Source organism: Centruroides sculpturatus, unplaced genomic scaffold (assembly GCF_000671375.1).
Source record: "Centruroides sculpturatus isolate CEXI.00-Female unplaced genomic scaffold, Cexi_2.0 scaffold613, whole genome shotgun sequence".
Taxonomy (NCBI): Eukaryota; Metazoa; Arthropoda; class Arachnida; order Scorpiones; family Buthidae; genus Centruroides; species Centruroides sculpturatus.
In genome coordinates this window covers 366,709-393,591 of record NW_019384835.1, presented here as the reverse complement: position 1 = coordinate 393,591, position 26,883 = coordinate 366,709, and the positions used below count along the sequence as shown (strand labels likewise).

At 30.6% G+C, this 26,883-nt stretch overlaps 1 protein-coding gene across 1 annotated transcript in view; it reads left to right on the top strand.

Moving 5' to 3' along the window:
- The window catches only part of LOC111630205 (succinate--CoA ligase [GDP-forming] subunit beta, mitochondrial-like), a 57,099-nt gene that overhangs the window by 16,442 nt on the left and 13,774 nt on the right, over nt 1–26,883 (top strand). Inside the window, exons 2-4 of the mRNA XM_023374268.1 lie at nt 19,052–19,196; nt 23,413–23,512; nt 24,764–24,854. Coding sequence (XP_023230036.1) covers nt 19,052–19,196; nt 23,413–23,512; nt 24,764–24,854 — 336 coding nt within the window. The remainder of the gene's footprint in view (nt 1–19,051; nt 19,197–23,412; nt 23,513–24,763; nt 24,855–26,883) is intronic.

Genomic DNA, 26,883 nt, shown 5'->3' with positions numbered 1-26,883 from the left:
ATACAGTAATACCTCGACTTACGCTACCCCGACTTACGCGAACCCGGAGTTACGCGATTTTCAAATCTCGTCGATTCGTCTTTTGTTTGAGTGCCAAGCAACTCTTGATTACTCACTCCCCCCCACAGTATTGTTCAGCTTATATGTTCGGACATGTCACGTGGAATCGACGCATAGCTACAATTTATTTCTGTGTTTGTTATATCTACGGAGACGTGAGAGACTCTACTATGTCATCCAAACGAAGTAGAACTGATTCTTCTGCATCAAACAAGAAAAGAAAAACTTTATCTTTGGAATGTAAAGTTAACATTATTAAAGACTTCAATACAAAAATGAAAATTTGTGAATTGGCAAAGAAGTTTGATCTTCCGGAATTGACAGTCAGAACAATTATAAAAGGTAAAGAAAAAATTCTTGAAGCTGCGAAAAAGGCTCAATCTTTAAATTCAAGCATCATTCGTAAATGTTATGGTATTATCGCTGAGATGGAAACAATGTTAAAATTATGGCGTGATAATCAAGTAAATGTGAAAAATTGTCCTGTTGATCAGAACACGATGTGCTCTTAAGCTAAGCTGGTTTTTGAGAGATTGAAAGAAGATGCTGGAGAGGTGGCTAAACATGAAGAGTTTAAAGCTAGTAATGGTTGGTTCAGCCGATTCAAAAGTCGCGGTAATTGGCATAGCATTGCAGAAAGTGGAGAGGCGGCAAGTGCTGATAAAGAGGCTGCGTCTTACTATCCAGAGAAATTCAAAGCTATGATAGATGAAGGTGGCTATAACAGCCAAACCATATTCAACGTAGATGAGACTGGCCTGTTCTGGAAGAAGATACTTAAAAGAACTTTTATCGCACATGAAGAGAAAACCTTTCCAGGTTTTAAGGCCTCCAAAGATCGATTGACAGTGATGATTGGCGCGAATGCAGCTGGTAATTGTAAGTTAAAACCTCTCTTAGTTTATCGCTCGGAAAATCCAAGAGCATTGAAAAATAAATCTAAAGCAGGCTTGCCTGTGATTTGGAAGTCAAATCGTAAAGCTTTGGTGGCAGCTTTCCTTTTTGAGGACTGGTTTGGTCATCACTTCATACCTGAAGTTGAACGTTATTGCCAATCTAAACAAATTCCATTTAAAGTGATGCTAATAATCGACAACGTGCCAGGTCATCCCCCTGCAACTTTAACTAATTTTGACCCACGTGTGAAAGTTGTATTTTTGCTATCAAATACAACCAGCTTGCTTCAACAGATGGATCAGGGAATCGTCAAAACATTCAAAGCTTATTACACGAGACGATCATTTGTGCATCTGCATGAAGCTGTGAGACAAAACGACGAGCTCTCTGTTAAAGACTTTTGGAAACAATTCAATGTTTTAGATGCAGTGAGAATCATTGGACAATCTTGGAATGAAGTTTCACAAAAAACTTTAAATGGTGTCTAGAAAAAACTGTGTTTTTTTTTTCACCACTGAAACTTAGGAGGAATCAGTGCCAGAGCCTAATGAAATTGGTAATGTGATTGAAGAAGTTGTCAATCTTGCCAGGCAAATAAATTTAGAAGTGGATAGTGATGACGTTCGAGAACTGCTGGATTCCCACAATCATGAGCTGACAATTGATGAGCTTATAGATATGCGTGAGCAAGAGCAAGACATTGAAGAACTTGATTCTTTAGACCCAGTTCCATCAGATGATCGAACAATGGTTGGAAACTTCACAGAAGGCCTCAGTTCAATTGAAAAAGGGTTACAAATTTTAGAAAATATAGACTCCAACGAAGAGTGCCTTTTTTCTACAAAACGAGAAATAAAAAATTATTAGCGTGCTACAAGGAAATTTTGCGGGAGAAAAAAATCTTTAAGCCGTCAGACGAATTTGTTAGATTTTATGAAGCCTTCTACATCAAAATAACTTCAGTTTATGATTTTAATAATATAATTTGTTATACATATATATTATCTAAGATTTTAAACATTTTTTTCTAAATTATTGTTTTCTTTAGTCTCAGGCCCCAATTAAAAATAATTTGTATGTATTTATATGTGAAATTCTACCCCGACTTACGCGAATTCAACTTATGCGGTTATCGCTTGGTCCCACCTATCACATAAGTTCAGGATATTACTGTATATTGGAATTTTACATAAAGAATTAAGTTTAGTTTATAAATATGATTAATAGTAAATGATTTATTCAGTAAACTTTGTTTAAATATAATATTTATAAAGATATATCTGAGAGCAAGAGATAAAAAGTATCAGCTGTTGTTAGATGTTATACAAGCATCCATTGCTTAATGTCAGCACTATGTTCCTGAAAATCATTCTGCAAGTAAATATTAACCAGAAGTCCATTTTCCATTATTTTGAAAGGGAAAAATAATATGTTACAATCTCAACTGAAAAATTTCTAATTTCCAGAAACAACTAAAAACACAATATAATGCCTATACATAAGTAACAAACTATCATATTAGGGTGTAAAATATTTAAAACATTGCTTTCTGAACATCAAACAGTTAATGTTGTTAAAAAACAGTTGAAAGTAACAGGTATATTTTTCATGCAAAATTGCATTTATAATAAGTCATGGAAAATAATGCACATCAATAAAAAAATTTATTACAAAACTATTCAGGCAAAATTTACAAATTAAATTGCATTGCATTCTTAGTTAATAATGTCTCTGACACATCTATAAATTGGAGAATTGATTGACTACTGTCTACTATACTACTACTGTTAAAGTACGTTCATAAAGTCAAATGAGTTAAACATGTTAGTAATGAATTGTTCGAAAAGTAGTAGTCTCGCTCAGTGTGCATGCTCTGCAGTGATTACGTTTCAAACAAAACTCTAACAAAGCTCATGAAGGAAAGAGTTAGTTTACTTCGTTAAGAAAATGGCGCCCAACGATATTGATGTTTCTAAATCTACTCGAGTGTTTAAATTGTGAATTAAAAGGTGGAATGATTGAAATAAATGTCCACCTGAAGCAATTTAAGAAAAATATTTCAGATAAGGCTGCACTAGCAACATTCATATCTTCAATTTTAGAAACAGCCATTTAGTTATAAACGAATCGTTCGAAAAGTTTAATGAAATAAGAATAATGATGATGTCATTCTCGTTTAACTCTTTCGACTTTATGAATGTACCCTTAGTCATGTCATGAAAGCATGTTTAGACTTTGTTGTAGATGTTGGTATGTTATGACATGTTTTCCAGCACCAGCTATATTCTAGATGTATATTTCATTTTTTGACATTTGGGGTTCTTTTATAATGACTATATGTGATTCTAACATTCTAACCAATTTTATTTGGAATATCAGACTTTACCAGTTTATTGTTTTGTTAAAGATAATGTATTGAATTTTTGGAATGCAAATATAAATTTTTCTTATATAAAAATAGTATTAAAAAATTTTATATTAAGAGATAGGTATTTCTATGAAGTTTATGTATTAAAAAGTTTGTGTCAAAAGATATTCTGGGAACATTTGTTATGCCTATATTTACTTATTTTGCAACTATTGTTATTCATAAAGGACTTACTCTACTTTTGTATCATCCAAATAGTTCAAAGCTGAGATTGATTTCACTTTGTTTAATCTATTTTGTTGTTTCTTAATTAATGAATAAACAAGAATAATGTATAATAATGATTTCTCAGAAAAGTTAATATGTTTTTACATAGTTTTATTCATTTACTTTTAAATACATATGTAGTTTCTATATTTAAACAAAGGTTTATTTCAGTTCAAATATTTTTAGTTGAAAAAAATATTTGTTTTTATTCTTTGACCAATATTTTATTTTGTTTTAATAATTTTACTGATATTATTTTGAACTTTAATTAAACTATACATATATCAAAATTGGAGCAAGCCCTACCATAGGGCGAACGGAGCAACCACTCCAGATGCTAAGTCCTAGGGGACGCCTCAGTGTTAACGAAAATTAAAGGGTATAAATTAGGGGCAACCAAGGGGGGACACCATAATATGATCTCACTCCATTCTAAAACTTGTCTTGGGCCGGCACTGATCAAAATAAAACAGAAAAATTAAGTAGATATAGCTTCATCCACTGAAGTACTCAGCCTACAATATTTTGAATACAGTAATACCTCAACTTACGCTACCCCGATTTACGCGAACCCGGAGTTATGTGATTTTCAAATCTCGTTGATTCATCTTTTGTTTGAGCACCACGCAACTCTTGATTACTCACTCTCCCCGCATTATTGTTCAGCTTACATGTTCAGACGTGTCGTGTGGAATTGACACATAGCTACAATTTAATTTGTGTTTGTCAGAGTAGAATTGTGCAGGAACACGATTCCTGCCTTTTTTTTTAAACTGGTAACGGTCACCATTACAAAAAGACAGTTGAGAAAGTGACCATTGGAGATTGAATGTGTATCTGCTGATTGGTTGTCAGACCGGACCTCTTATAAAGCTACGACCATCTGGAATAGCTGATTGGTCGACCGAGATTGATTGAGAATTGCTGATTTTATGAAGCCTTCTACATCAAAATAACTTCGGTTTATGATTTTAGTAATATACAGTAGATCCCCCTATAAGACGGTAGATACGTTCCGTTCTTTATGAATCAATTTTGTAGGAATCATAGTTTACGGACTACGGCTGTTTGAAAGGTTTTCTTTCATAAAATTAATCGATTCTAGACTAATTCGACTCAACATTTCCAAAATACGTATATTTTTTTGAAAATAATCCGTATAAACTACGTTATAAACAAAAAATTGTAGGATTGCTTACCGAGTGTGTACCGTTCGACTACGCCCGTTGCTAAAGCTTGGTTTCGTCGCGGAACAGCGCATCAAACCGCGGCCGCGATTTCTGATATTATTTTTCTGCGAAAACTTCGTTGACCTTTGGAGACATCCTTAATATAAATAATTTTTATGGCCGTTAAATAAGAAATGTTTCTTTCACAAGAAATGTATAAAATTACAGTACTGGACAGACGATAGGTCGCCTAACTCGCCGTAGCGTGACGCTAGACGGCGAAAAATATATATTTAATTATAATAAAGTTACAATAAATTAAGTTAATATATAATTATATATACAGTACCTAATTTATATATAATTAATATATAATTATATGTACAGTACCTAATTTATATATAATTATATGAACAGACGATACTAAACTCAATTTATCCGCCTAAACGTCCGTAGCGTGGCGCTACGGACGGCGGGTAAGTAGTTCGGCTGCCCGATGACGTTTTACGTATTATAGGAGTTATTTTTACCGTTGTTTACGGATAATGCCACAATTTTTATAGGAATCATAACTATAGGAAACGCTTTTATAGGGGGATCTACTGTAATTTATTATACATATGTATTATCTAAGATTTTATTAAACATTTTTTTCTAAATTATTGTTTTCTTTAGTCTCTGGCCCCAATTAAAAATAATTTGTATGTATTTATATGCGAAATTATACCCGACTTATGCGGTTATTGCTTGGTCCCACCTATCGTGTAAGTTCGGGATATTACTGTACTTCAAAGTACTGTAGATTGAGTGCTTCAGTGTGTTAGAAAACTTTCTTGAAATTGTAACATATAAAATTATTCTTAAAGCCGAAACTACTATATAAATGACCTTTACAACACTGTCACTGCTGGAAACATACAAAAAGCCTGTTTGTTGTCACTTTTTTTAAATTATACTCACTCATTGCATAAAAAGTTGCATTTAAAATAGGGTTGTTCAGAACGTGCTATATCAAAAATATAGACATCGTATACATGAATATTGATTGTTGTTATCTGTTAATAATAATAATTATTAATTACAATATTACTGAAGGAAATTAAAAAAAAATTTTTTTTTAGTGCTAAAATTATTTTCTGGTCTTCTTTATCTTATTTACTTATTCTAAATAATTTGAGAATTTAGTGAAAATAGATGAACATAACAAAATGACCACCTTAAATAATTGAATACTTTGAATACTTAGTATTATTTAATCATTAAATAGCAGATTTATAGCCTGATTATTTAAGGTGATAATTTTGGTTATGTTTCTATATATTTGTCTGGCTTTGGGATGTTTGATATACTTATGAAAATAGATGAAAAATCAATGTTGTATTCTCTGAAAATGAAAAACATCTTTGAGACAGAGCATTAGTGAAACCTCTTCTATATCACTTATGGAAGTATCACTTTTTGGTGCATAGTTGTTTGGTTGTAAAATTTTAATCTTTTTTAATGTTTTATTTAATATCATAATTTTTCCAGATAAAATACAAAATATAGAAATACGGTATTTTTCCACTATCTGAAAGTAAAGCATTCCTATGAAATCTTTTGTAAGCTGAAATAGTGTAAAGCAGCAGTTCCCAACCTTTTTTGACCTGTGTACCCCTTGGCAGCCAATTTTCCTAGATATTGCTTCCCATCTCTCATTTTCACTAAGTTTTATTTTGTGTTATTCAAACAGTGGTTCCCTTGGTCAATTAATTAAACAGTGCTGTATAGTTACATGTAAAAAGTTTTTTAAAATCAAAAAGTATTGGCACAGATAAATATAATACAGATAAATATAATCTCTGTTTTCCAGTTCCACACCATGTTCTGCCAGTTCTTGAAGGTCATCATTGGTAAGGCTCTCACCAGAAACCTGCTGTAACTCCTCAATATCCTGCTCGTCTATATCTCCTAGTCCTGCTATATCGATTAGGTTGAGTTTGGTCAACCTAACGACAGAGCAATAGGCTCTTCTTGTTGAGAATTCTTGGATATCTTCAGCCATAACTTCTTCCACACTTCATCCATTTATCAGTTAATTCTAGCCAAGCAAAGTTGATATTTCCTGTGGCATCCATGATGATATATTTTTTTCAAAATTGCACCAAACAAACATTGATTTAAAGAAAGTACACTTTTTGCCACCTTTTGCTGATTAGTTTGTTTGCAAATAATCGTATTATATACAAATTAATGAAATGCTGTAATAATTTAAATCAGCATAAATTTTGAGCTTTTTTTTAGGCTTCAAGCAGACCACGTTATATCGAATCAGCATTTAGTGAGGCAGTGTTAAGCAGGGTCTTACTGTAATTATATTTTTATTTAAAACTAAGCATTGAGTGCTGTGACATCATCAAAGGTCTTGATGCAAAATTTGAATATTTTTTTAGTACTGTACAGTATACATCTGCCATTATTAATTTCTTCGTGTACCCCTAAACCACAAAGTTCATAGCCCTAGGAGTATGTGTACTTCCAGTTGGGAATTGATGGTGTAAAGCAGGGATTCTTAAACTTTTTTTATTCACGACCCCATTTATGATTGTGATTCTTTTCGCGACCCAAAAAAAACATAAAATAAAGATATATACAAATTTACAAAAACAATAATGGTGTACTACCACAGTTCACTCTTGTGTTACAATGGAACAGAGACAACTGAATACACTGAAAAGCGACAACACTACACTAGTACACACTACAGTGTTGTTGAATCGTTGTCTCATTGCACCAGAAGTGACACAAAGCGCAACTCACGAAACCTATAACACAAAGCATGCCATTTTCAAACTCTCACAAATTATTTTCAGTATTTTGCATTAAAATCTCGCGACCCCAAGATTTCGCTAAGCGACCCCAAATGGGGTCGTGACCCATAGTTTAAGAAGTCCTGGTGTAAAGCAAAGAAGCAATCACTATTAATTTATGTGGGAAAATTTTTTGAATGTTTTCAGAGTCTAAATTAAATTGCTAAATCATACCAAATAACACATAAAACCTAAAATAATACTAACACATCATAGTAAAAGAAATAATATGATAAATACACAGCCTACATAAAGTAGAAATGTAAGTATAGTGTAGTTATTAAAACTATACCAGAAGTACTCTCTCCAGTAAGTAACATTTAAACTAAGAAACTGCCCTGGTCTCAAGAACCAAACTTTTCATGACTGTCTTTTAAATTAACATGCCTATTTAAATTTCATTTTTTGCAATACTGTCATCACCATTGTCCATTCTTTCTGTTTCAGCTTATTGTAAAGATTGGCTGATTTCTTATTTAAAGATGGAAAACCATCTTTATACATCATCCACTCAAGCAATAGACTTTTCATTTTCTCACTTTATTTTTGCAAACAGATGCATAAAATAAATTGACATAAAGCACAGATGCTTGCAAACACAGTTCAAAGCTGTAACAGCATGATGCTGTGTGTAATTCCCAGGTATGTATTATTATGCAATCATCTGATGGTTGGAATACCATGTAAATCTTGTAAATAGTATCAGAAAGTAATTCTAAAACAGTTTGAGGCTTATTTAATAACCAAATGCTTTTGGGCCATTAAACCTATCTTCAAGATTTTCTAAAGTTTTTACAAACAAAATTTTAATATATTTTTTTCATTTTATATTTACTCCAGTTTATTAGTTTTGAATATTGAGTATACAATACAACAAGGATAACTTTTATATTTAAATTATACTTAAAATGATGATTCTTATTTTTAGTATTTAAATTTACAAAAAATTTAGAGTATCAATTAAATATTAATAATGAAATTATCACAATAAGTTGTGTAAGGTGTGAATGTTAAGATAATGTAAATTTGTTTGACAATCAGTATATATAAGTGTTGTAAATTTGTAGTAGTATTAAATGTATTTTATAAGAGGGAAAAAAAACAAAAAAAAACAAAAAAAATAGATAAAAATACTTTTATTTATGTTTGTTATTCTTTTTCTCTTCTAAACATTTTCAATGCCAAATTTTATTTGTTGTAAACTTACTAAGTCTAATCAACATGTTTTTGGAATGATTTTATTTTCGTTTTTTTAATACAGTAAAAAAATAACTTGTTGCACTTTGTCCTTGTGTAAGAAAGTAAAAAAATATTGTTTTCTGAAGAATTTATTTACAATATTTGAATAACTGAATGTTGTTATATTAAGTTGGCACATTGAGTCTATTTTCAATATTTTCTAAAGTTTTCACAAACAAAATTTGAGAATAAAAATGTAGGCTAAATGACGTACTATGTTTATAAATTGAATTCAAAAGTTTAAATTATAAACATACTACATACTCTGTTCCAGACTGTTTTATGACATCTCTTTGTGAAACTTTCATATGTGCAATTTATATATATACATATATTATGTGTATATATNTTTATATATATATAAAGAATAATCACTGCTAAGACAAAATGAAAATGCTGTTATTTAAAATAATTTGGAGTGAATTAAAAAGAGAGGAAAAAATTTAAAAAATGTAGGTAGTACTTAATCATCTAACTGGTGTCATAGCATTCTATATCAGCAAGCCTTGATTTCTATATCAGCAAGCCTTGATTTCTTAAAAGGCCTAAAATGTTTGACTTTTTTGAATTTTCACATTTTTCTTGTAATATATATTCCCTTTTGAATGCATTGCTTTATTTTTCTGTAAGAAGTTTGCTTCTACTGAAACATTTCATTTCAGTGAATCAGTCAGTTATGTCAGATAGTGTACCTTTATTATATAGACATTCAAAATTGACAGTATTTGAGAATTGTTGCATTTATATGATTTGTGTAGTTTTATTTTCTTAATTATTCTGTTGATGCTTCTTATTTTAAATTTAACAAAAATATTGATAATTAAATATTTATTGTGTTGTTGTAATTTATTGCTAGTGTTACATTTCTGATTTATTTTTCCTTTTTTACTCTATTAAATACATTTTGTTATTGTTAAAGGATGCATTTAACAGATTAATCTCTGCAGAAAAATAAATATATAAATAAAAAAGAGTGGTCAAAGTCCCTTTATGACATTACTGATAAGTTATTCTATTGTTATTATGACTGAAGTATAAACTTTTATATAAATCTAGATACATTTATACCATACAAGTATTTTGAGATGCAGTGATAAAAATGTACTAGATTCAGCATATTAAAAACTTCATAAAATAAATATGGCAATGGATATAGGGTGGTTCAAAGTTTACAATTGTATTTGTATAATGGAATATAATATGCCTTCAATTTAAAAGACAAAAGTTTTAGTATTGTATTTTTTATTCGTGAATAGAGCATACTAAAAGATTGGATCATTGAATCAATGCATATAAATTATTGAATGTGCATTATAATAATACTTTATTCATATTTATATAGTAATAATGAATTTAAAATATATAAGATATGTGAAAATGTCAGTATTATATATGTTTTTAAAATACATTTGATTTAAGGGTCTTTCAGCAATAGCAAACACCTCTTAATCCACAATGCACATATTAATTAATAGATAAAATTATTTTTTTTATAATAAATTAATGTAATGAAGTGGTTTTAACTGGTATGCTGCAAAGCTATTTCAAATGTGCCATGAGATTAATTTTAAAAAATTAATGAATTTTTAAAGTTATACAAAGTTAACAAAATACAAACAAAAGCTATTTTATTTAATTGTTTAAGTTCTGATTAAACTAGTTTTCATTATAATTTAAAGAATTTGGAGTTGTTTTCATTAAAATACTAAACATTATTAACTATATTTAGAAGTTTACACCAACCTAATGTTATAGAGATGGTATATGTAGACAGAAATTGTTCTGTTTACAATTTCCAAATGAGTCTGGAGAATTTTCACCAAATGTAACTTGATTGTACAATTGATTTCATATAATCTCCTAATTACTTTATTTTGAACTTAATTTGCTGTGATCACTCAGCAACAGTTAAAATATTAAAAAAAGCAAAAATAAAACAGTTAAACAATTTCTCTCTCTTACAATAAAGATATTTTCCTTTATGAGACTAGAAAATGCTCCAATGTTTTTTATAGTAAATGTGAAATATATAGTATATTTGTAGTGATAGTATAGAAAATTCTCAGTTTTAAAAAAGCATTGCAACTATATTACTCTAAATAGTGTAATATTAATAATTTATAATTAGATAATGATGGTTAACACTGGTTAATTGTAGTAACCATTAATGATAAATTATATTTTTCCGTTTGTTTATGTAAATGCTCATGCAGCAGAAATCTGTGTTCAAGTAATAAACAAACCAAAAAATCCAGCAATGAGTTGCTGGACTTTTTGGTTTTTGGTAAAAACATTCCTGGTAAACAAAGTTAAAATTGTGTATACACCATACACAATTTGTCTGTTATCAGATTTTATTTTTTAAAATTTATATTAATTTTAATCAAATGGCAAAAAGTTTAATTTTGAAGGTAGAGATGAATTTTATAAAAGAATTATAAATACTACTGATGAGTAAAATCTTTATTAAGTCAAACCCCATTAAAAATATGACACATGACCTCTCTATCTCCTCATCCCTTGACCATTAACCACCAAAATTGAATAACCTCAATACTCCTTATATATAAACTGTCTTGCCCAATTTTGTTTCTTAATCAATACCCCATCTAGAGATATTAAACAAAATACATGCCAACATGCATATGCACATACAAATAAAATTTTTCTCTCTTTTTTTTTTACCTTTTTTGGGTTCAGGGGTCTCAAAACATTGAGATTTGCAAAAAATCTAGAGGGTCAAATTTAACATAATTCTAATTCTTTCCCATGTTATATATGTAGCCAGGAAAATGAAATGCTTGTTTTTCATTCCAATTTCAACATTAACATAATTTTAAGATAGATTAGATAAGGTCTCAGCATAAAATGTCAAAAATGTGATGAAATATTGAAAAAAGAAACACATCAAAATTCCTTCCATTATAACTAACTGTAGGTTACTATAGATAGTAACATAAACATGATTTTAATACTTTGATTTTGAAAGTAGTTCTTCGATCACAATCAATTTATCCAGTTCTGCAATATTTAACAGTAAAATCTGCCACAATCTTTGCATAATTCTTGAAGTGTGGTCTATGCTCAGAAAAGTTTAGAACCAATGTAGGTATTTTTCTACACTGTCACATTAGAAATTTCTGTATATTATCTGTATGTTAAATATAGTTTACATTAAAAATATCAGTACTGGTATCTCTTGCTTAACTCAGGATTTGGTTAACATGGAAATTCCTCTTTTTTTATTGTGTATAGACACTGTTTTAAACAATTTTAAGTTAGGCTTTTTGATTTTTTTGTGGTTAACATGCAAAATTAATTGTGACAATTCCGGCAATTCCTTTATATATGCAGCAGAAGTTTCAATTTATGTGGCTTTATCACCTGTTTTTACTTAACATACTGTAAATACCATATTTGATTAACACAATTTTGATATACATGGTAGCATCAAGGGATTAATTAATCGTGTTAATCAAGGGTATATCTGTATACACTCTTCTGGCTAGTTTGTTTTTTAATTTAATTTTAAATTATATTAAATTATTATAGAATATTCTGAAAATGGGATTTGTAAATGTGAAGAATTAAAAATACAGAAATTTGTGATTTTTATAAATCTCTGTGGTTTTTTTTATTGATTTATTAAATTAATCAATAAATTTTGATAAATAAGTAATATTTTTTGGAGTAATTAAAACATATTAAATTCATAATTTAAAAATAAGATATATTTTGTAATAATAAGTTCAATAGAAAAAGTTGTCTAATGCATCAAATGAATAAAGATAAATGGATAAGCCAAATAACTAGAATATGTAGGTAATATTTTTTCTGTAATTCAATTTAATCGCTAAGTAATTTGACACAAAAGATCAATGTTAATCAAACCAGAATGGAACTTGAATTTGTAATTTTTGCAAACTAGACAGATACAGTACATTACTAGTTACACTGTCCAGACCTATGGTCTAAAACCAGTGTTTCTCAATCTGTAATGAACCATCGCCCCCTTCAATAAAACCGTTATGTAGTATCGCCCCCTTCACTTCAAAATTCCGAGGCCGAGGGCCAAGGCTAATGCCAAATTCGTACTGCATTGAATAGACTAGTGACTAGTATAATGTTATTTGTTTAATTATTGTACGATATAACAAATAAATATCTAATTATTCTTAATATAATGTTTTACTATATTGCCCAGAAAATTGTTTTTCACCCTCCCAAAATATAAATTGTCACTAATCACCCCTCAACGTGGAAAATCGCCCACATGGGGGCGATATTGTCCCTGTTGAGAAACACTGGTCTAAACTCTGCTTTCAGATATAATATAGTACATATATAAATATAGTTGAATTATAATACAGGTATACAAAATGATCTGTTATTATTTATGTTCACTACAAATTGTCACATTTATTATTATCTATCTATCCGTATATATATATGTTGGGTTTAGTGGTTTACTCGGTTCACACCGGTGGCTGTGTACTATGCAGGACCAGAGTCAAGGCATAGCAACCAAAACAAAACTAAAATTAAATAAGTGTGTCAGTGTCTGTATTCAGGAATTTCCTAACAATGTGGCATGTATTCAATATAGTGGCCTTCTGTAGTGTGATGTATGTATTTCTACTCAATTGTAATGTTCCCAGGCTTTTGTGTAGTGTGTGTGGTATCACACCTGTACAGGAGAGAACAACAGGTACAATAAGCACCCTATCCATCCTCCACAGATGCCTTATTTCCTGGGCGAGTTCTGTGTACTTGCTAATTTTTTCAGTGCATGTGTTTTGTACATTGTGAGTGTTTGGAATGGCTATGTCTATAATGTATGTGATTTTATTGTGTTTGTCAATGAGTGTGATGTCTGGTCTGTTGTGGTAAATTGTTTTATCTGTGATTATGGCTCTGTCGTAATACATTTTGTGCGTGTTATTTTCCAATACTGTCTGTGGAATATACTTGTAGTATGGTTCGTGGATGTCTGCCAATTTGTGTTTCTTTGCAAGCTCTTGGTGTATTATATTTGCTACTTGATTGTGTCTATGTAAGTAATCTGTCTGTGCCAAGAGCTTGCAACCAGAAGTGATGTGTTGTATAGTTTCTGGCATGATGTGACATTTTCTGCATGTGTCATTTGTGAGTGTTGTATCTTTGAGTATGTGTTTTCTGTAGTTTTTAGTATTTATGACCTGATCCTGTATGGCAATCATGAATCCTTCCGTCTCCCCAAAGAGGCATCCCCGATCTAACCAGCTGTTTGACGCAGTTTTGTCAACAAAATCCTGGGCCAGGTCGTAAGGATGCCTGCCATGGAGAGCCTTTTGAGCCCATGATTGCTTAATGTTGTCTATGCTTTTTATATGTTGTGTCATGTCTGTGTGTTGTGAGTGTAAGTTTAATGGTGTGTTATTTGAGTCTGCTAGAGTTACTGCTTTATGTAACTGTGATTTTTCTTGTTTCCTGTAGAAAAACTCTCGCAGTAACTGTATTTGTTTGTAGCGAAGGTTAACTATGTCAATCAGGCCACGTCGCCATCTTTACGTGGAGGGGTTAATCTTCCTATGGCGGATTTAGGATGATGATGTTTATGCTTAGTAAGCGTTGTTCTTGTTTTCCTTTGGAGTTGCTCAAGATTTGTGTGAGTCCAATGTATAACTCCAAACGAGTATGTGAGTACAGGGACGACATATGTGATTATTGCTTTAACTGTGTGTTTTGCATTTAACTGTGTTCTGAGGATAGCGTTTAACCTACTTTGGTATTCTTTAATTAATCGTTGCTTTATTTGTGTATGTTCTGTTAGTTTGGCCTGTTGGAATCCTAAGTACTTGTAGAACTCGCCCTCTTCCATGGATTCAATAACGTCTCCATTTCCAAGTGCAAAATCTTCTTTCTTCAGGATTCCTTTTTCTATGTGAAGTTTTTTGCATTTGTCTAAGCCAAACTCCATTTGTATGTCCTTAGTGTATGAATGTGTGATTTGTAGGAGTTGATGAAGTTGTTTTTGTGTGGATGCATAAAGTTTTATGTCGTCCATGTACATGAGATGTGACAGTGTAAACTGTGTTGTTTTTTCATGTCTGATATTGTAGCCATATTGCGTGTTGTTTAACATGTTGGATAATGGATTCAGGGCTAGGCAGAACCAGAGAGGACTCAAGGAATCTCCTTGAAAAATTCCTCGCCTAATGAATATTTCGTTTGTTTGTATGGAAGTGTTACTAACCCTGAGATGTAGTGTTGTTCTCCAGTGCTGCATAGTGTTTTCGAAGAATGCAATGAGTGATGGATGTATTTTGTACATGTGTAGAATATGTAGCAGCCAACTGTGTGGAACACTGTCGAATGCTTTTCTGTAGTCTATATATGCCATGTGTATGTTTCTGTGTTGTTTGTGTGCTTGCCGTAGAATGACTGAATCTATGAGTAACTGTTCTTTGCATCCCCTGTGATTTCTACGGCAACCTTTTTGTTGTTCTGTAAGAATGTCGTGTTCTTCAACATGTTTGTATATTTTGTTTGTGATACAGGATGTCAATAATTTGTAGAGTGTTGGAAGACATGTAATTGGTCTGTATTGTGTGGGGTCTGTGGTTTTGTTGTTTTTAGGTTTCATGTAGGTAATGCCCCGAGTAAGAAATTTTGGCATGTCTTGTGGATTGATGATGATGTGTGTTAGATGTTTAGCTAGTTCCTGGTGCAGTGATGTAAACTTTTTGTACCAGAAATTGTGAATGTTGTCTACACCAGGTGTCTTCCAGTTGTGTGTTCTGTTAACAGCGTAGCGAATGTCGTGTATGTTTATTTCAGCACAGGGCATACTTGGTATGTTATGCAAGTTTCTGTTCTCCTCCTTGATCCAGCCTGCATCAGCATTGTGTGTAACAGCATTGGACCAAAGAGAAGACCAATAAGTTGTGAGTTCTTCTTCTGTTGGTGTGCCACTGTGCTGTGTATCAGTGTTTGTTTTGGTACTGATTTGTCTGTAGAAAAGTTTTTCATTGTTTGTGAATAATTTATTTTGTTGTTTTCGTAGTGTACATGTTTTGTATCGTTTGAGTCTACGTGCTTTGGCTGCGAGTTTTTGTTTTAGTGTATCGATGTATTCTGTAATGTGTGTGTTGTGATGTTCATGTTTTGTGTGTGTTTTGATTTTCTTGAAAATGTTTTTGAGTTGTTTCTTTAATTTGGGTGTTATGTTGTTTTTAGTGTATTGTGTCAGCCTGCCTAATTGCTGTCTAATGTCATTTATTTGTGTTTCTATTCTTCTCTGCCAGGCAGGCTTGTGATAGAATTGTGTTTTGTGTGTGTCTGTCTGTGATTGTATTTTCAGTCCATGGTGTGTTACTACTGTGACTGCCCCAGCATAAACTAATGTATGAATGTCTGAGAGTGTAGAAATTGAATGAATGTAGTTTGGTAGTAAGTGAGTGTTTACATAATTTAGTGTTTTTCCTACTACCTTTGACGTGTTGATTTTCGGTATTCGTGGTCTTTGTGTGGGATCTGTGCCTGTATATTTAGTGAGTGTTTCTTGAAATATAAGTGAGAGTGTATTAACTAATTCTATGTCTAAGTTATCAGTGATGGACGAGGAAGTGTCTGTAGTATGATTAATGGTAGTTGTTGTATGTGTACTATTATCAATGCTTGTTGCTGGATTAACCTGACAGGTTACGTAATCTTCATTAATAATGTTAAATGTTTCTGTCTGTTGGTGTATTTGATCAGCAAGCTGCTGTTTGATAAGTTCAAGTGTTGTTTGTGGGATAAGGTTGTTGTGTATAATTGTTCTTTTTTGATGAACAACCCTTTGTTCGGTGACAGTGAGGTGAGGATATTGTTGTGTAAATATATGGTGTAGTTGTTGTCTGTATGCTGTCATGTTTGTTTCGAGTCTTGTGATGGGTTGTCCATTTCATTTGTTGGTGTGGTTTTCCAGCCTTTGTGGTTTGTGGATGCATTGCCACATAAACACCAAGGCTAGGTTTGTTCCTCACATTTGTTGAGGGCATTGCAGTAGTCATGCTTGGGCATTGCAGTAGCCATGCTTGGTTACTACTTTCGCCATCAGTAACCAAGGGAGGCTGTGGCCTATTTTTCAAACGTGAGCCTTTGCCTAACCCACGAATGCTGACCTTGTTAACACGGACAACGTCCGAGCCGGTATCACACTTTGATCTGGTTACTATCATGATAAATATCTCCACAGAATGTGGTGTGGTCACTCTTAGCTTCATTTCTCCCCGTAGACCTTACTGGCATGGGTGTCTCTACCAGGAGCTTGTGCTCCAGCCTGCATTGCTCTATGGTTCAGTAAAATTACTGGGCTCTCCCACCAAGACCAGGTGGTGACCACGGGAGAGTTATTATTATTATTATTATTATTATATTATTATGTGTTGGGTTTAGTGGGTTATACTCGGTACAAACCGGTGGCTGTGTACTATGCCGGACCAGAGTCAAGGCATAGCAACCAAAACAAAACTAAAATTAAATGTGTGTGTCAGTGTCTGTATTAAGGAATTTCCTAACAATATGGCATGTATTCAATATAGTGGCCTTCTGTAGTGTGATGTATGTATTTCTACTCAATTGTAATGTTCCCAGGCTTTTGTGTAGCGTGTGTGGTATCACACCTGTACAGGAGAGAACGACAGGTACAATAAGCACCCTATCCATCCTCCACAGATGCCTGATTTCCTGGGCGAGTTCTGTGTACTTGCTAATTTTTTCAGTGCATGTGTTTTGTACATTGTGAGTGTTTGGAATGGCTATGTCTATAATGTATGTGATTTTATTGTGTTTGTCAATGAGTGTGATGTCTGGTCTGTTGTGGTAAATTGTTTTATCTGTGATTATGGCTCTGTCGTAATACATTTTGTGCGTGTTATTTTCCAATACTGTCTGTGGAATATACTTGTAGTATGGTTCGTGGATGTCTGCCAATTTGTGTTTCTTTGCAAGCTCTTGGTGTATTATATTTGCTACTTGATTGTGTCTCATTATTATTATTATTATTATTATTATTATTATTATTATTATTATTATTATTGTGAACCGCCAGGAAGGTTGGAGGTCTCCCTTTCCAGTGACAGGTCGTTAAACCTGCTCACTGTCAAGATGGCTTAAATGTTTCTTCTTCCCTTTCCTGCGGTAACGAGATTTAATTGTTCGGATCGAGTGGAGGAGGGAGGAGTGTGTTATATGAATTCCATGTTGTATGAGTCACTTAGATTTTACAAATACGTGAGCCGTTCACAGCCCGGGACACGTATTTGTAAAATCTAAGTGACTCGTACAACATGGAATTCATATAACATGGAATTATCTACAGTGTTATGGGGGTCTACTGTACACACTGTCATTGCAAAAAGAAGTGTTCCATGAATAAATGCAGTTGTAAAAGCAAGGGACTCAAAGTGCCATAACAGTTTAAGTTATTGCAATAAATAAGATTGTACAACGTCAATCACATAATTTATGTGTAAGTTTATTATTGTATTTTTTCTTTAATGATTTAGAACATACTGTTTATTTTAGGTTCAACAGTTTATTTACATGTGCCATTACTTAAGCTTTCTCCTATTTTGACATATTAAAAAGTTGCAGTTTTGTCTTAACGTAATAAAAATATTTTTATTCAACATTCACCATCAGTGCATGCTGAATGTCAACATTTGCTGGTGTAAGTGAGAAATGATGATATTTAGCAAATATTTCGACTGTGTGAATGCTGACATACACCGAAGAATGTTGATATTCGCCAGATATTGGTCATTCACATACTTAAGATATTGGTGAATGACCAATATCTTAAGTAAAGTAATAAGTATATTAAACAAATCCAAGCCTTATTTATATATATAAGGCTTGGGTTTGTTTAATATACTTAGAGCTGAAGTAGTTACATTGTGTTGTTTTACTTAAGCTGAATCTCATAAAAATTCTGTTACTGTAGAGTATTTGAATTTTTATGAGATATTTATTCATAAATAATTTATGGAATTTTTACTGAATTGTTTCAACTGTGTTCTTGATTATATTTTTATAGGAAGAAAAATTTTAATTTTCTAAAATCAAAAAATGATTTTAAAATATTTATAATTGTAATTTTTTAACTTCTTTTAATAGAAAATATTAAATATTTTTATTTATTAAAAAATATATTAAACATGTATCATATTTTACAGGCTTCTTGTATTCAACAGCCTGTGAGATGTTTGAACATTCATGAATTTCAGAGCAAACAGTTAATGGCAGATAATGGAATTCAAGTTCAGCGTTTTAAAGTAGTTGATTCAATTGAACAAGCGGATCTTATTGCTAATACATTTGGTAAGGTTTTGTCAACATTTAAAACTCAAAAGCTAAGTATAATTTAACTTATTTTAAACATGAAATATTTAAAAGTTGGGTGGTAGTTCTGTTGTCTTTCCTTGTTGGATAAAATAATTAAAACTACATAAACCTTATTTATATGTAACTAGAGACAAAAACAGTAAAGTTCATTATCAGTAGACAAAACAAAATTCAGAAAATTTAAAAACTGGAAAGTGATGACAGGAAAGTACAGGAAATTATATAAATACTAATACAGGAAAGTATATAAATAAATACAAGTACAGGAAAGTATATAAATACTTTCCAGTACTTGTATTTGTTTATATACTTAGCAAGTACAGGAAAGTATATAAATACTTTCCTGTACTTGCTAAATTTTGCTGAAAAGAGTAAACTAATGAAAAAAAAATATTCTTATTTCAAATTAGCATGTCCCAACTCAACCTGACTTCATTTGAAAAAAAGAAAGTTCATAAGTTATAATTTCTTAATTATTTTATTATATACAATTGAATTCTTTCTAAAGAAAAAGTATTTTTATTTAAAATTTAATATTCAAGATTTGATTACAGATAAGATAAAATCTGAACCAAAGATGGTCATCTCATGTATGACCCCTTTTTTATCATGTTTATGAACTGTGAATTGAATAATTTTATCACTCTTTAAGTTGACAGATTATCACAAAAATTATTTTTTTCAGATTTATTCCATGTGACGGTGTTTTATTTTATTTATTTTTTTTCTCAAATATTTCCAGTTTGTTACCTAATGACAAGAAACCATGCAAATAGGAGTTTAACTCCCTATTCGGACAGAATAAAAAATGAAATAAAAAAAAAATAGAAAAAAACCCATAACTTAGTTTATTCATTTTTACAATACATGTTATAAAAAATTTACCATATTTACTCGCATAAAAGAGGATCTCACATATAGGATGAGGTGCAACTTTAAAGATCAAAATAAAGAAAATTAGATTTATTAATACAATTCTAATTTTATTTCATTTAATCACAAATAAAATATTAAATAAACGTAAATGCACACATTGTCCTGCAAGAATTACTGGCATTTTAAACTTTAAGGAAAAATCTTGTAAAATCGACAACATAATTTATTTGTGTAAAACTGGACAATTGGAAACCTTTTTTGCCAATTCTTAACAGTCGAATCCACTCTCTGTTGATTATACTTATGAGTTTCTCTGAATTCTGATTTCCAAATAATCATATGTTTTCACGTGGGAATGGATTAAAACTTATATCGGACTCCCATGTGATTCTGGAATTTCAATCTGGAATCCAATTGAAAAGCTTTGCTATTCCTATTGCTATTCATCTTTACTCCTGACAATACACAAGAATGATTCAAATGACCCAGATAAAATACTTTGTTTTTAAACACGAGGGTGAGCATCCAGTAAAAAATGTGAATACATGGTTCATAAAAATTATTTGCAAAAACGCAAAGAATTTTTTGTTCACACATATAGGATGACCTAGGTTTTTTAAGCAGTGAAAAAATGAATAAAAACCTCATCTTATATCTGAGTAAATACAGTATATATATTTTTAAATACTATCCTTTGAAAAACCTACATGTGGGCTTGGTTAGTGACAGATGGTTATTAATGTTTACTGCAATATACAGATTAAAAAGACACAACACCTTTTAGTAATATATAAAAGTTTTTATATATTGCCAATGTTTTTGACCCAGTTGACAGGATATGTACTAAAATGGAACCTTTATAACTGCTCTTTTTTTAGTGTACCTAAAATGATATATTAACTAGGTTAAAAATGTTAGCAAAACATATTGTTAAAGACCAGTTCATACATTTTGAGAACAGAAAAGAGAAGAGAAAACAACAGCATTTGTGCATTACTAAAGACATACTAACCTTCTCTTATGGTTAGTGAGAAAAGTCAACAGAAGTTTTACTTTTCTTTCTGTTGGTAGCCCACAATCTTTTGCATCTTTAAACTTGAGAAAATTGAATGATAAGAACTAGATCAGAATTATCTTTGATGAATTGTAATCTATCATTTATTATATACAGCATTTTAAAGTAATCAAATTGAATAGATATTATTTTTACATATACAGTAAATTTAAAACTTATCTGAAATATTATAAATGCATTTTGAGATAATCTTCCTTAATTTATTTTATAAGATTTTATAATTTTATATATAAATATAACCTTAATCTAATATAATCTTGTATATAAATATTATAATCTTTGTTCTCTCTTCTCAAATTAAAAAATGAGATTACATGCAGATAATTAACAATTTTACAACTCTAAAATAAAGTCTTGAAAGCATATCTAACTTCAAATACTGAAAGCACATGAATGTTTCTTTCATTTGTTTGAAGTATGAACAATTATGGGAAGAGAATAATAAAAAAGAGAAGAGACATTCTCCTCTCTTTTTCATTCTCAAAGAATATGAACTGGCTTAATGGTATTGTGTCTAGTTAATACTATTATTTTACAGTACTATTATATACAGGGTTTGTTCAATAAGTATTATAACTGAATTTTTCCTGTATAATGGGAAGGGGTGGAGGACAGTTTCTGTGGGCGGGTTTGATGGTGAGAATGTCATGTAAGCTATGAGACCCAACTCAGTTGTCTCCAAGCCTTTGGAGTGTGTAGATCGCACCCAAAGTGAAAGTGTGTTTAGTGCTCATGTTGAGAATCAAGATGCAGAAAACGTTTTACCATCAAATTTTGCGCTTAATTGAACAAATCTGCTACTGAAAGTTTGGATATGATCCATGAGGCTTACGAGGATGAAGCCATGTCCAGAATGCATTGTTTTTGAGTGGCGTAAAAAATTCAAAGACGTTGAAGATGAACAATGCACTGGATATCTGACAGTGACCCGAACCAATGAAAATGTGGCTAAAGTGCAAGAACTTTTCAAGATTAGGGTCTGCCATGTCCGAAGGAGATCATTGAAAGATGGATGTTCCATCACAACAAATTGTCGCTAAGTCACATGTTGCTAATTATGAGGGAAGCATTGGCCATATACAATATGTCAAAACTATCAAAATGTGTCAAACTGGCCATATACAATGTGTCAAAAATAGGGTGGTTGGCACCCTACAGTCCAGATGTGGCTTCCTCCAACTTTCTTTTTGTTCTTTCGTATCGAGGAGCCTGAAAGGACATCGTTTCGGGACGATTGAGGCAGTCCAAGTGGCTTCGACGGGGTGACTGAACAGCCTTTTGGTTGCTGCCCTCCAGGAAACATATGAAGACTAGAAAAAGTATTGGCTGCAGTGTAATGATGAAGGAAGGTTATATTTTAAAGATTATTAGCTCAGTGTACATATATCTTCAATAAATTTTTTTTATGACTTCAGTCCTGATACTTATTGGACAAACCCTGTATGTTATAAATCTCTTAAGTGATTTATTAGGTAATATTATTATCAAGAAGCTAGTTTTATTTATTACTTCCTTACTACAATTCTTCCTTACTATGTTGAGTTAAAGATATGTTGTACTACCCTTGTACAGCTTTGTAGGTACTACTAAAAAATGTAACACAAACATTTATGACCCATTTCTAGGGTCTTCCTCAGGTGTTCTATAATTTTTTTTTTCTGATGCAATTTTGATTTTTAACCATTTTTAACAGCACCAGGAAAAAAAATTATAGAACACTTGAGGAAGACCCTAGAAGTGGGTCGTAAATGTTTGTGTTACGTTTTTAAGTAGTTACTGCAAAGCTATACAAGGTTAGTACAATGTATCTGTAATTATCACTTTGTTTATTAGATGGATTTGATTGAGTTAAAGAATTAATAATTATAATAATAGTGAAGCAATTTGAAATGAAATGAAGGTTCTATTTTAACATTCATTTCATTTTAAATTTGTTCCATAAAAATGAATGAATATGAAAACCAATAAATGTTATTAATGTCATTTACATTCATTTTTGATTTTTGGTATTTTAAAAATTAGTAGCATTAACAGATTCTTAAATATCAAATATAAGTCACAAAAATTTTGACATGGTTATTTAATGATTAGTTTTGTAGTTGATTCCTTAATAACTGTGTTAAGATTTGACAGTTTGAATTATAAGTTATCAATGTTCAAAAAATTAAATTTATTTAACTCTTTTAGAGAGTTTTGTATAGTAATAACCTATTTAAAAGAATACATTATTTTTTGTTATAGATGTTAAAGAATATGTAATTAAAGCACAAATTTTAGCTGGTGGTAGGGGGAAAGGAACTTTTTCAAGTGGCCTTCAGGGTGGTGTTAAATTAACAAAAAAGTAAGTTTTTCAATATATTTATTTTATTTATTGTAAAGTATGTTATTTATGCTTCTAAGAGACTACATGAAATAATTACTACTATAAAATGCACTAAATAAAAAAAATCTAGTAATTATCAATGATAATTAGTCATTGAAGAATTTGTAATTATATTTAATTTTATGTGAACTTATTTTAAGAATTTTATGTGCTTATTTAATTATAATATCTTTTGGAAAACTGTAATAGAAAAAAATTTGGCAAGAGCAATATTTTAAGTGAAATTGAGAAAGGCAGCATAAAGATTGCACAATTACATTTTAAAATGTGCATTGGTAATTACATGCAGGATGTTTTACTTAGATGTATAATAGAAAAATTTTTAGCATATACAGAGTGCTCTGCTTAGTCATATAATGAAAGGAAAATTTGTTGCATATAAAGCACTAGTGGATGTCAGTGTAAAGAGCAGCTCTGAATTTTAGTATTCTGCAGGCATGTGAACATGATCGATGCAGTTACTACTTAAAAACGTAACACAAACATTTATGACCCACTTCTAGGGTCTTCCTCAGGTGTTCTATAATTTTTTTTCCTGGTGCTGTTAAAATTGTTAAAAATCAGAATCGCATCAGAAAAAAAAAATTAAAGAACACCTGAGGAAGACCCTAGAAGTGGGTCGTAAATGTTTGTGTTACGTTTTTTAGTAGTAACTGCATCGATCATGTTCACATGCCTGCAGAATACTAAAATTCAGAGCTGCTCTTTACACTGACATCCACTAGTGCTTTATATGCAACAAATTTTCCTTTCATTATATGACTAAGCAGAGCACTCTGTATATGCTAAAAATTTTTCTATTATACATCTAAGTAAAACATCCTGCATGTAATTACCAATGCACATTTTAAAATGTAATCTCAATTTTTTAATTTTCTGTTATTAGCTTTTTGTTACTTCCAGGAATATAAATTAAAAAAGTTTATTCATTTTCAAAATTTAAAGACCGATTTATATGACAATAAAGTTCTGAAGTTTTATTGATATTTATATCTTATTTTTTTCATAGACATTAATTACCTAATATTTTTACTAAATTTTTGTGATAATTGTTAAACTCATTTATGATTTTTTTTTGTTATTTGTAAAGTTATACATTTGAAATTATTAATAAATGACATTTTATTAACACTATAAAAATTATTTCATATAAGATATTAATTTAGTATATATTTTGCACCAAAAAACAAAATATTTAATAAATTCTAGTCGTGAAGATATTGTTCCTCTTGTAGAAAAGATGATAGGTCACAAATTGAAGACGAAACAAACTACAGGAGATGGTGTATTAGTTACAAAAGTAAGTCTTAATTTGAAAAATTTTTACAGAGTAGTAATATGTAATTAGATATTTTTAACAATAGATTTTGTTGTGAAAGATCATATATATATATAAAATTTATATACTAGGTGATCATAATACTAAAGTACCTTCTTTTCAATGTTGTTTAGTGAGCTATTTTGCAATCCAAATGCAATCAGATTGGTATGGTGACATTTCAAGACATGCAGAAGATATTTCCTTAAAAAAATAGTAATAAAACTTACCCCACTATACTTTTGGCACAGCAAGCAACAAACATTTTTATTTTTACAAGACATTCATGCTCTACAGAGACCTTAGCAGGAGATGATGTTCAATATGTCCCTGTTCTGAAGGCAATGAACAATATATTCAATAACCAACTGTAATTGATCCTCTGCAATGTTTTTTACATGCATCTATTATAATATTGTCTTTTAAGGTTGTCAAATTTGCCACATTTTTGATAGACCATGCTTTTTAACACATTTTTTTTAAGAAAGTTATTTTAATATAAATTGTAATTATGTGAAAATTTAATTTTGAAATTTCTATTATTAAAAATGCCAAATTTGTTAGAAGTTATTGGCTACTTAAATTCAATTGAGTTTATGAATTAATTTTGTAGCAATTAGTGACTAAAATAATTTTACAGTCTACACTAAGTTTCAATATTTAATGTAAACTAAACCTATTTTTTCAAGTCCACAGATCATATACCTTCCTTTTTTTAATTCCTGGTATTTTTGTACTACATATATCTTCAGAAGATATTTTCCAAGTTTTGATTTAAAAAAAATTCATTCTAAATGCCAAAGTTAAATTTAAATGCAGTTTTTTTGGAAGTTGAGAAATATTTCTCAAAGATGGACATGCATAGTCCAAAATAACCAGGAATTAGACAATGAAGCTGGATGTTGAAAAAGTAAGTTTTTAGTTTATGTTAATGAAATATATCAACTGCACAACCATAAGATAATGTATCTGACGGTTGTGGCCCTGATTGACTATATTAACAATATTATTATTAAAATATTTGTAAAAAGTGAACAGCATTATATTAGACGTTGCTATTTAAAATTTATTGGTTAAACATTTTTGAAGATTTTTCTCTCACTACATTTATAATTGTTAACTTTAAGTATGTGTTATCAGGCTAAATGACAAAATAGTGATTGTATGAGGGTAATATTTCTGATATCAGTTTAAATATAATTTATTTTTCTGTCTCAGTTATGGTGATATGAATACTGAAGTTGTAGAATAACTCCTTAAGTTAGTCTAAAAAGACAGTTTTCTTAAAATTTTTATAGGAATCAAAAATAAAATATTCTTATTAAATACTTTTGAGTAAAATTTTTCTCATTCTTAGAATTAAGAGATTCCAACATATTATTAATTCACAAGAAATATCCAAATATCTACAAGCCAAATTACAATTAAGCTATTTAATATACAATCAAATAATGTAATTTGGCCAAAAGGTAACATTTTCCCACCATTTCGTGCTAAGAGTAATAGCCAGAAATTGGGCTGCAATTTGAAAAAATTGTACACCTATAAATTTCCACTGTCATCCATCTTTCCTTAATCTTGAGAACAGAGTTAGTTAGTTGAAAGATGAGACCAGATATTGAAACCTTAAGGGCAGGAAGCTTTGACTGACTATATGTGAACTTCCAATGCAAACTGGAAGTCATGTTATTTCAATTCAAAAAAATTTTCCTCTGTAAGGTGTTAGATGACTGGAATGACTCTATTGTTAAAGGAAAAGTATGATGTACAAGGGCAAGCTACTACTAATTTGAGGTGGAGAGCACATATTTTAAATTAAATACATTAAAAATATGATTAAAAATTTCTGCAATTATTGCTGCAAAACATGATTGTCTTAATAAATAATTGCTCATTTACCTTATAAAATGTATTTAAAAATAAGTAAATATTTTGAGCTAAGTTTTGAATTAAATTAATTTCTAATAAGTTAATTTTGAAGATTCTGAAAATGTTTAGATTAAGAGAAATA